This window comes from Littorina saxatilis, linkage group LG9 (assembly GCF_037325665.1).
Source record: "Littorina saxatilis isolate snail1 linkage group LG9, US_GU_Lsax_2.0, whole genome shotgun sequence".
NCBI lineage: Eukaryota > Metazoa > Mollusca > Gastropoda > Littorinimorpha > Littorinidae > Littorina > Littorina saxatilis.
In genome coordinates this window covers 48,255,311-48,267,810 of record NC_090253.1, presented here as the reverse complement: position 1 = coordinate 48,267,810, position 12,500 = coordinate 48,255,311, and the positions used below count along the sequence as shown (strand labels likewise).

The window sequence follows — 12,500 nt, the reverse complement described above, 5'->3', positions numbered from 1 at the left end:
GAAGCTTGCAACCAACTCAAAACATTTGTGAATGAGGCAAACAAAAAGTATCCTTCAACGCATGTGGTCATAAACAAATTAGCGCCAACAAAGTTTGATGACATCGAGGCAAGAAGAGAAGTATACAACGCCTTGAATTTTGACACCTTCAGGGAAAAAAGAAATACCTCTTTCGTCTGCAATGACAATGCAGTGCAAATAAAGCCAGACGGAATACACCCGACGAAGAGGGGCATGGGAGTTTTGGCAAGGAATCTGGGTCAACATTTAGAAAAAGTGCTCTGGCAAAAAATTCAAACCAAAAAAAACAACCGTGAAAAGAGAATCATCAACGAACACAACTACCATGATGACGAACGTAAAGACCACTACAGAACGGAAAGAAGAAACGATGAGAGAGATTGGTACAATCAAAGACGAAACTACAAAAACAACAAAAACAACAAAGGAAACTTCAACAACGGATACAACAGAGGCAGCTACAACAACGGGCATAACAGAGACAACAGATACAACAGATTCAACAGAGAAAGCAATAACAATGATAACTTCAGAAGAAACGAGAACAACCTACCCAGTGGAGAAGCCAGAAGAAACAACCACGATGAACGAGATAGGTACAACCAAAGACGAGGCTACAAAAGCAATCGATACAACAGAGGCAACTTCAACAATGGATACTACAGATTCATCGGAGAAGGCAACAACAATAATAGCACCAGAAGAAATGAGAACAATCTGTCCAGCGGAGAAGCCAGAATAAACAACTACAATAAATACAACGGATACAGAAGAAGAACCAGTCAGAACCAAAGATACCAGTTCAATGAGTACCAAGAACATGACAACAGAAACAAGTACGAGTATCATGGATTCGACAGAGAAACTGATGAAGGTGGATACGAGCGAGAAATCGACGACCATGGACATGACAGAGAAATCGACGACCGTGGATATGAGAGAGAAATCGACGACCGTGGGTATAACAGAGAAATTGACTACTGTGGATATGACAGAGAAATCGACGAACGTGGATATGACGGAGAAATCAACGACCGTGAGTACAACGAATACTACGGAAGAAACGAGTACTACGTGGATGATGGATACTACAACTAAAGAAACAAAAACAAATGACTCTATAGAAAGAGCAACAATGATGACGGAAAAGATGAAAATGATGAAAACAAAACACAAACTGTGGATATATGTTTCATTTTAATTTAAATCTTCATCTTATCACAATAAACATTGAAAATAATAATAATAATAATACTATGGTTACATACAACGAGCAAAAATCTAATTATTATAGTGAGCAAGACGGTGTTCTGATTAAGATTATGTCTTGGAATTTAAAGGGATATAAAGAAGAAATAGATGGTTATACCATAAATAAATTTACTGAAGAAAAAGTAACTCAACATTTAATTGAACATGATATAATATTTGTACAAGAAACGCATTTAGATGAAGATAGCAAAAAAGATATATACCTATCTGGTTTCTTAAAAAATTGTCACTTCATTAGAAGGAAAAGAAATAATGCTGTAAGCGCTTCTGGTGGAATTAGCGTTTTCATAAAAGATTACATAAAACATAAAATAAAGATTTTACCTAGAAGTGATAGTAACATTATATGGCTTCATGTAAAGAATGAATTTATGGGACAAGACGTATTCATTGGATGTATTTATATTCCCCCAGAACACTCATCTTTTGGTAAAGACTTCACCAATGACATATGGCATCAACTGGAAAGTGACATTGAAGAATTATCTACAAAAGGTTCCATCATATTATGTGGAGACATGAATTCAAGAACTGGAGAAATATGTGATTTCATACAATGTGATAGTGACAACAACAGATACCCTTTACCAGATAATTATTGTTTTGACAATTTCCGTAATCGCCAATCATATGACAAAGTGATTCTAAAGCAAGGAAGACGGTTAGTAAATGCATGCATAAACAACAATCTTTATATTTTGAATGGAAGGACATTAGGCGATGTACATGGTAATTATACCTGCTTTACATACAACGGTTGTAGTACAGTTGATTATATCATATGTTCAAAGGTCTTATTTAAACATGTCATATATATGAAGGTCAATAAGCTAACAGTTTACTCAGACCATTGTTCAATAGAAATGAAAATTAGTCTTCCAATCAAACTAAATGAAAACAAAGATACAGAGCAAATCAGACAAAGATATAATAAATATTCAACTAAAACGAAATTAATTGAGCAAATACATAAATGGGACCAGAATTCTCACGAAAAGCTTCAATTAGTTTTGAATACTCAAAACATAAAGGCTCTTCTATTGGAAATAGGTGATGACATTGAAAAAACAAACCAAGTAATTGAAATATCCAATAAATCAAAGTGTATCAATAACATCACAAACAAATTGTCTCTGACATTAACTACTGCAGCAAAACAAGCATTAGGTACAAAAACTAAAACTAATAGAATAAGAAAAAAGAAGAAGCTGAAGAAATGGTTCGACAATGATTGCTTCTCATTAAGAAAAGAAATGAAATCACTATTAAATTCGTTGAATAGACATCCTTATAATAAAAATATTTGTCAAAAATATTATGCAACAAGAAAGAAATACAAATCAACCTTAAAGAAAAAAAAGCGACTCTACAGAAACCAGCTAGTAAGTAAACTAAATGAAGACTTTGATAAAGATCCAAACTCGGTATGGAAAACGTTAAAGGAATTAAAAACAATTGGAGAAGTAAAGGCAAACAATGTTGCTAAAATTAATCCTATGAAATGGATAAATCATTTGAAAAACCTTATAGGGACAGAAACTAAAGTTGCAGAAGTAAGACGGCAAGAAATTATCTCAGAATTGAATAAAATTCCTGAAAAACATTCGATACCTACCTTAGATAAGGATATAACAGAAGAAGAAATTAGAAATGCATGCAAATCATTGAAAAATAAAAAGTCACCAGGAAAAGATAAAATAATCAATGAACTTATCAAATCAAGTTTAAATTGCACTATTCAAATACTTGTAAAAATATTCAATTTGATCTTTTCAACTGGTTTATATCCAGAAGAATGGAAAAATGGCATCAGCATTCCAATTCATAAAAAAAGGGGATCCATTTAATCCAAGTAACTATCGAGGAATAACTCTCACTAATAACCTCGGAAAATTGTTTTGTAAAATCATTAATTCAAGAATATCTTCGTTTTTAGAAAAAAATGACATCTTATTAAGAGAACAAGCAGGATTTCGTAAAAACTATAGAACCACAGACCAAATTTTCATTCTAAAAAACATTGTTGATGATATCATAAAAACTAAAAACGGTAGACTTTATGGTTGCTTTGTAGATTTCCAAAAAGCGTTTGACAACGTCTGGCACGATGCACTTTTGCTCAAATTATACAAGAATGGCATTAAGGGAAAATGTTACCAAATAATCAAAAATATGTACAATAATTCAAAAATATGTACACGAATTCAAGGAGAATATTCAAAAGAAATTGTTATCAAAAAAGGAGTTCATCAAGGAAATACGCTAAGTCCTACTCTTTTCAATATTTTCATCAATGATATTACTAATGGACTACCAGATAAGGACTCTCCTTTCATTCATGAAAATACATCTGATAGATTATCATGTCTTTTATATGCAGATGATTTAGTTCTTTTATCGAAAACCAAGAAAGGACTACAAAACAAACTAGATTTCTTATACAACTACTGCCAACAATGGGGACTAATAATTAACACGGAAAAAACTAAGATTATACCTTTTTGTCGTACAGAAACCAAGATAAGTAATACATTCAAATGTGGTGAGGACATAATACAAGTAACAGATCAATATAAATATCTGGGCGTAATATTTCATAAAAATGGTAATTTTGATTTAACGCAAGATCATTTGAATAAGCAAGGTAACAAAGCAGCGTATTATCTTCGTAAAGCATTTATAAATGAAAATGTTCAGACAGAAACTATACTACATCTATTTGACATGTTAGTACATCCAATTTTAACATATGGAGCTGAGGTTTGGTTTCCATATAATTTTACTAACAAGAAAGATATCTCAAATCTTCATTCAGTTTTTGAGAATTGCTTATCAAATAAATGTCCAAGTGAATCTACACATATACAATTTTGTAGATTTATTTTAGGAGTACACAAGAAAGCAATGTGGCTTCCAGTTTTAGGAGAGTTGGGAAGATTTCCACTATATAAAGATGATATCACAAGTCATAGGATTTTGGGGACATATCTTAGATTCAAATCAACAGTCTTTATTACATCATTTATACAGTTTGATGATATCTAGCTCTAAAACAAGTCCATGGTTGCAATTTATTAAACAATTATTATCACTTGTAGGATTTGAGCATGTTTGGAAAAACCAATTTACATTTAATGCTAATAAATTACAATTTGCTATACAACAAAAAATTATGAATGAATACGTTTTATTTTGGAAAAACAAAAAATCTGAAAAATGTTCAAGACTTGAGTTTTATTCACTAATTACAGAACGATACACAATACAAGCCTATTTAATTTATATTTCAAATATAAATCATAGAAAAGCTCTAGCAAAATTAAGAACAAGCACACATTCTTTAAAAATTGAGACTGGGCGTCATAGAGGAATATTGCGAGAGAATCGCCTCTGTAATACATGTAATGTAATTGAAGATGAGCTACATTTTCTAGACAATTGCAAGAAATTTAACAATATTAGAAAAAAGTTAGTAGAAGAAGAAGTATCAAACTGTGACTTAAGGAAACCAAGCGATCTGTTATTTAAAAAAGACGAAAAAATTCAAAAATTGCTTGGAGCCTTTGTTTTTAATTGTTTCAATATTGAATGAAATAATTTGTACATTATTTATCCATTCAGTTATTGTACAACTTGTGTCAATATCCTTAAGGGTTGATGACAATAAATTCTATTCTATTCTATTCTATTCTATTCTATTCACACGGTTTGACTGAATGTAAATATGAATTTATGAAATAAAGTTTAATCATTGACAACATAAAACTATACCACCTTGATTGGTGGCTCTAAATAGTGAAACAAAACCAAGATACACAACAGTTGGACATTGCAGGAAGATTAACACTTAGTTTATGTTGTTATGTTTGAGCTTTTAAAGATGGCAAGCAGCGAAAAAACAAACGCATGAACACACAATCAAGCAAGAATACAAACAATATATTTGTTTATATATAACATAAGTTATTAATTCAACACAAAGATTACCGTGTGAACTGAGAAAGCAAACAAACGTGCATCTGTCCCTAACAACCATGTCGGTTGTAGGGGCGTTCAGAACGGGCGCAGTGGCATGGTGGTAAGACGTCGGGAGGTCGTGAGTTCGAATCCCGGTCGCTGCCGCCTGGTGGGTTAACAGTGGAGATTTTTCCGATCTCCCAGGTCAACTTATGTGCAGGCCTGCTAGTGACTTAACCCCCTTCGTGTGTAAACGCAATCACAAGACTAAGTGCGCACGGAAAAGATCCTGTAATCCATGTCAGAGTTCGGTGGGTTATAGAAACACGAAAATACCCAGCATGCCTCCCCCGAAATCGGCGTATGCTGCCTGAATAGCGGGGTAAAAACAGTCGTACACGTAATAATCCACTCGTGCTGAAAACATGAGTGAACGTGAGAGTCTAAGCCCATGAACAAAGAAGAAGAAGTAAGGGCGTTTACAAAGCAAGCAACAAACAGCAACAACAAAAACATCCATCCAACCCCGTATTCGGCAGATCGGGAGACAACATTAAAGGAAGCATTGAGTATCAACTGTATGATACCAACATCTGAAAACGGTTGATTTGATTTCCTACACGCCAGTAAATACAGCACCCTATACTCACGTGACAGTTACAATTATCTTCAGACTGAATGTTTCTCCGCCAATTTCAAGCAGAACAATTATATTGAGGGAGAAAATCATGGCAAGATCTTGCAACTGAAGAAGATTTGTGATGTAATTTGATCGATGTTACCCCAAATTCGACTTATTAGAAAACGCACCGAGCGGTTACGTCCCTTGAATAAGAAAATAACTATTTTGAGTTGAAGCTAATTTCAAAGTCAAAATACCATTTATCATCACAATCCACGGGATCAGCAGCACCGCTCTGTGCGTTTTTGAATAAATCGAATTTGGGGGATAGTCACATACATGTCACGTGAACAAAGGGTGCTGTATTTAATCAATCAATCAATATGAGGCTTATTTCGCGCGTATTCCGTGGGTACAGTTCTAAGCGCATGGATTTATTTTTTTATTGTTATTTTATGCAATTTATATCGCGCACATATTCAAGGCGCAGGGATTTATTTATGCCGTGTGAGATGGAAATTTTTTACACAATACATCACGCATTCACATCGGCCAGCAGATCGCAGCCATTTCGGCGCATATCCTACTTTTCACGGCCTATTATTCCAAGTCACACGGGTATTTTTGTGGACATTTTTATCTATGCCTATACAATGTTGCCAGGAAAGACCCTTTTGTCAATCGTGGGATCTTTAACGTGCACACCCCAATGTAGTGCACACGAAGGGACCTCGGTTTTTCGTCTCATCCGAAAGACTAGCACTTGAACCCACAACCTAGGTTAGGAAAAGGGGGAGAAAATTGCTAACGCCCTGATCCCGGGTCAAACTCGCAACCTCTCGCTTCCGAGCGCAAGTGCGTTACCACTCGGCCACCCAGTCCTCACTTTACTTGCGTGTGGATTTCCTTTGTTAAAGGCACAGTAAGCCTCCCGTAAACCATCACAGATACTGTCAGGCTTTTACACACAGTACAAACTCCCTTTCATTTAAACACTTACCATTTCCTGGATAGTTGTACACGATGTCATGATCTACGCTTGCAGCTTATGGAACATGCACGTGTTAATGCTCGAAATCCGAGTCAGCTGATGACGATGCAAGACGTATCGATACAGCAACAACTTGCTGAATTTGTATACAACTGCATGATTATACGCAATAATGACATAACTACAGATACATAACAATGTTGTAATCACTGCTCCATGGACGATATTTCTTCTTGTCTTTACAAATATCCACTTCGTGTCTGATAAACCCTTTACTGTGTTTTTATGACAATTAAATGAGTTCTGAGTTCTGAGTTCTGAGTTCTGAGTTCTCACCGCTTGAGAACATCCTAGGTGCCCTTCGTAAAGAGCGAGCAATTTCCAAAGAATTTATGTTTGCGTGGTTTATCTTACCCCTGAGCCATCGTGAACCCGTGTGATCCAGTTACCCTTTTTCACAATGTAGTCGTCAGTTGGTAATTCGTTGTGAGCTTGTCTGCAATTGCACGTTATTGTGTACCTCTGACTATGCACGAAACAAACGGCTGTGGTTCACAAGAACTCTGGACAGCGATGGCTTTTGACTGTTCAGAGGAACTGGCGATAGGCTTAAAACCGTCGTCTGCTACGAGAACCACGACCTTGCGTGACCCTGCTTCCGGGCTTTTCTTTTTTCAAACTTTCAAAACTTCGAATTGTACAGATCTTGTCTTGATGAAAAACGAACGATTTTATGATTTAAGAATGTTTGTGTAACAAGCTGTCAATTTATTATTCAGATTTTAACAGTTAGGTCCAGCGCCAAAACGCACCACGGTCCGATTGTGTGAGGAGACAATCCGCAAAATTAATTCTTTGAAAATTGCTCGCTCTTTACGTAGGGCACCTAGGGTGTTCCCGTTCGGTGAGCGTTCAAATGGAAGGGTGTTTGTACTGTGTGTAAAAGCCTGACAGTATATCTGGTGGTTTACGGGAGGCTTACTGTGCCTTTAAACCTAAATACATGAAAGATAAAACGAGTTATTCGCAGGCAAGGAAACACATATGTTCCTTGCATTACACCTCTGAGCATATCACATTGAAGAATAACACACACAAAAACAATTGTGCGTTTGCGAATGAATGCATGTGTTAGTAGTGAAACCAAACAACCCAACTAAACCAAATAATACATTAATGATTTAAGAAACACACAAAACAACAATATCAGCAGTGTTCCAACCACGTGTAATGCTTGCGTCAAATTTCGACATTAAACTATTTCAAATTGGAAACGAAGCTAGCAGTCACTTTACTTTTGTTGTAGGAAGGTTACCCCACTATGGATGATTTCGTCCTGTTATTATCAGCAATAATAAAAGATCATCAACTGAATACAATTCAGCATAACAAAATAATCGTGTCATTAAGAAATAAAAACAACAGCTACACTGCTAACATTCCACAATTCAGAATTAAAAAAAATATGGCAGGTTATTGGAACGTTGAATTAATAACAAAATATAACGTTACATTTACGTTTCTTCGACCCAGTGATCTTTTAATAAGGAGACAGACAGACAAACACGTATGGTACAGATGATGAACTTATGGGGAGGTAATCTACTTAAAAGACAACTTGGTCGAAGTATCGTACATTTTACTTTTTGTTTTGTCGCAAATAAAATGTTCAAATAACTTACCATTTTTTTACTTTTTTTTATTTCGATTCATTAAGCACAACCACAGTGCTTGCTACCTTGATCTCTACCGCCCCTTCAGTTCAAAATGGAGGTCCAGGAGAGCCCACATTCAATCAAATCCGGTCGTTTGCCAGTGAGTCATTGGACGCTATTCGTGTTTCTGTTCTTAAACCGGCGAGTGTAACACAACAAAATCAACTAAAACTAATATTTTAGAAACCGATCCAAAAAAGATTTCATCTTATTCGTTATGTTTTTCGTATTCCAAAAACATATGGATATGTTATGTTTGGATTCACAACAAGTTCAGAAAAATAAAAAGAATGAAGAAAAGCGCGCTTTCCTTTGATGCGCTGTATGCCACTGAGCTATAGCGGATTGTCACTTCAAGCAATCACGTTTTCCACGTGAATATGTCAGCGCTTTCAGTCTGGGTCGCGGTAATAGGCAAAGTATTGTCTTCGTAAAATACAGTTCGTTCAGTATCAATATGTGAGTTTGAAAGATTGACTGACTGTATTAATTTCGCTTCACGCGACTTGTTTCTCTTCTTTTTTTAAAGAAAGTTGCCTGTGAAACAACTACGAAGGAAAGAAGCGAGACGAAGTTTGCGGCCGGAGAGTCGGTGTGCTTTAAACACAGTTATCTCTAAAACATCTACGATGGAGAGGGGCGAGACGAAGTTTGCGGCCAGGGTGTTGGTGTGCTTTAAACAAAGTTATCTCTGAAACATCTACGATGGAGAGGGGCGAGACGAAGTTTGCGGCCGGGGTGTTGGTGTGCTTTAAACACATTTATCTCTAAAACATCTACGATGGAGAGGGGCGAGACGAAGTTTGCGGCCCGGGTTTTGGTGTGCTTTAAACAAAGTTATCTCTGAAACATCTACGATGGAGAGGGGCGAGACGAAGTTTGCGGCCGGGGTGTTGGTGTGCTCGTAGATAGTGAGGTGTAGCACTTTGCGGTCCGCAGAGGAAAAGGGACGTCCTGGTTTGGAAAGGGTGCAAGTAGGTGAGGGAAGGGGATGTCAAAGAGCGGACGCCGAAACCCTGCCACTGCCTTGTTCACCAGTGTCACAGGAAGCGCCGTCACCTGTCGAAAGAATGAACAAGAGTATGCTTATAGTACCTTCATCGGGGCTCGTGCACGCACGCTCACGCACGCACGCACGCACGCACGCACGCACGCACGCACGCAAACACGCACACACACACAGACACACACACACACACACACATTTGACACATAGCGTATCCAGGAAGCATGACAAGAAAGGGAAACAACTCTCTCTCTCTCTTGAATCACTTGCCATTGTTTCACCCCGCAACCTCCCGTTCCTTGTAGCGTGCTCTCATGCCGACGGTCCATCTATTCACAGCTCGTTCTATTTCTATTTAACGTTTTCTTGCAAGACTTGCCGATTCAATAGAACCTACTCTCGGAAGATGATTGCATTGCTGTCGAAGGTGTCAAGTAGTGGTCCTTTTTCTAGCGAATGCAAGCATTCATCTCCCTGATTTCCCAATACTAACGACATTGACCTTTGTGTCGCGGAACCCCACTATGTGAGCGTCCTTTAAGGTCGTACATAATTGAGCCTGAAGTCGACTTCGTGATGTCTGTTTACCGAAAACTCAGTACTAAAGCTCAATGCGGCCAGTTCTTCGAAGTACACTGGGCACAAAAAGCTAAGGATATTTTTTCAGTGGTATAGCCCAGATCTTAAACAGCAGTTTTTTGGTCAGAAATATACGTGTATTTGAAGATCAGTCTTTCTTCTGCTCAAAAATGTGTTTCTGGAATCTGAGTAATATTTGGGTATGACGTCACAGGTCCGTGACCACGCCTAGGCAGCCATACGCCGCTTTCGGGGTAGAGTAAAATAATATAATGAACACACCTTTTTATATTTGCGCATCAGCTCAAAAAACACGTAGCACTCTTTGGGAACGTTGCGAGCGTAAATGTCCTGCTTCTCCCCGTCAATATACAGATACAGAACTCCACCGGCGTCGCGGACAAATCCTACACGGGTTCCTTCCCTCAGGATCTGCTGTGTGTTGTCAATTCCGCTGCCTTTCTGTTGAAAAATACATTAAATGGAACCACCTATGTTCCTGAAATAATAAATCATCTTATAGCAGGAATTACATAGCTTTGTTAGGGACTACAGAGACCAGACACACAGCTTGTTTGACAATCATGGACTATCCTGGCACATCTCATGGCCACCACATAGACACCAGCATGAAACATTTATGCTACTCTTACACTGTGCCGAATTGCCCTTGCGAATAGAATTTTCCAATAATTCGCAATGATTGGGACATGGTCGCAAGACATTCGTAAATGTTCTTAACCATTCGCCACCATTCGTCTCTTGTTTCGAACATAGCAACATGTTCCTAATATTCGCAAGGAAGTCATATTCTTAACCTTTTTGCAACGTACTCGTAAGTATTCGAAAGACCTTCGTAATCATCGCAATGTATTCGTAACGCTTGCAAGGCATTCGCAAACATTCGTTATGCCTGCACTGTGCCGAATATCCTTGCGAATATGGATCCGTATGTATTCGCAATGATCGGTAGACATATTGGCAAGCACTCGCAATGATTCGTAAGACATTCGAAAGGATTCGTAAGGCTTCGAATGGTCACTATTTTTTCTGTCCATTCGTCTTTTTTGTTTGTACATGTTCATGTACACATTTCTTGCGAATGTCTTACGAGTGCTTGCGAATGTGTACCGATCATTGCGAATGCCTTGCGAGCGCTACAAATACCTTTACGATGATCACGAATGGTTTGCGAATACTTATAGCTATTACGAGTAGGTTGCGAAAAAGTAAAGAATATGCCTTCCTTGCGTATATTAATATGAGCATGTTGCTAATATTCGCAACAAGAGACGAATGGTGGCGAATGGTTAAGAACATTTACGAATGTCTTGCGACCATGTCCCGATCATTACAAATTATTGGCGAATTCTATTCGCAAGGGAAATTCGGCACAGTGTAAGAGCAGTATTACGAACAATGCGAATTGCATAATCGCTTTATTCGTAAAATATTTGCAAGCACTCGCAACACTCGCAAGGACTCTCGCAACGTTCGTAATCCATCTGCAAGACATTCGTATAATTATGGATTTGTATGCATTAGCAATTATCGGTAAGGCTTCGAATTTGCAATATTTGTTCCTGTACATTCGTCTCTTCTTTTTGCCGAATACAACATGTTCATATTCGCAAGGACATTCGGCACAGTGTAAGACAGGCATTACGTTCAGGGTTTCTCCTTATGCATACTACCCATGTAAAGGTCAGACTTAGTGAGTGAGTGCATGAGAGAGTGAGTGCATGAATGAGTGAGTGAATGAGTGCGTGAGTGAGTAAGTGAGTGAGTAAGTAAGTGAGTGAGAAAGTAAGTAAGTGAGTCAGTGATATGTGAGTGAGTGAGTAAGTGGATGAGTGAGAGAGTGAGTGCGTGAATGAGTGAATGAGTGAGTAAGTGGGTAAGTCAGTGAGGCAGCGAGCGAGTGGTTAACTGAATGGATGGTTGGTAGCATGCAGTAGCTTTCTGTACCTTAGAGCCAAACTGCAACACCGAGTGGCTGAACACAATGGCTTGAGACCACCCATTTAGGGTGGTTTCCGGCAAACTTAAGTTGTCAGGGAGAGACTTCACTATGCCGCAGGGGAAATTTTCAAATGATGTTCCTTTTGCCCTGTCAATTCGAACCTGCACGCAGAACAAACAAACAGATACACAAATCAACTTCTTAGAAATCTAATAAACACACACACACACACACACACACACACACATATACACACACACACACACACACACAAACACGCACACACATACACGCACACACACCCACACGCACACCAACACACACACAAACGCACACACACACTTACACATACACACACACACACACACACACAC

The 12,500-nt window shown here is 38.0% G+C and overlaps 2 protein-coding genes across 2 annotated transcripts in view; one reads left to right on the top strand and one right to left on the bottom strand.

The window, feature by feature from the left end:
• Positions 1-234: 234 nt before the first annotated feature.
• On the top strand, positions 235-1,119 carry LOC138977239 (probable ATP-dependent RNA helicase ddx42). The gene has a single exon (XM_070350145.1). It carries the CDS (start codon positions 235-237, stop codon positions 1,117-1,119), a length of 885 nt encoding a protein of 294 aa, XP_070206246.1.
• Positions 1,120-3,123: 2,004 nt separating this feature from the next.
• LOC138976315 (E3 ubiquitin-protein ligase Midline-1-like) overlaps positions 3,124-12,500 on the bottom strand; it is a 25,048-nt gene continuing 15,671 nt past the window's right edge. The window contains exons 3-5 of the mRNA XM_070349165.1: positions 12,132-12,287; positions 10,446-10,625; positions 3,124-9,637 (exon numbers count right to left, since the gene is read on the bottom strand). Of these exons, the coding sequence (XP_070205266.1) occupies positions 9,431-9,637; positions 10,446-10,625; positions 12,132-12,287 (543 nt within the window). The 3' untranslated portion in view covers positions 3,124-9,430. The remainder of the gene's footprint in view (positions 9,638-10,445; positions 10,626-12,131; positions 12,288-12,500) is intronic.

Coding starts and splice junctions, on each gene's coding strand:
- LOC138977239 (XM_070350145.1), top strand. CDS start 235: ATGGGAGTTTTGGCAAGGAATCTGGGTCAACATTTAGAAAAAGTGCTC.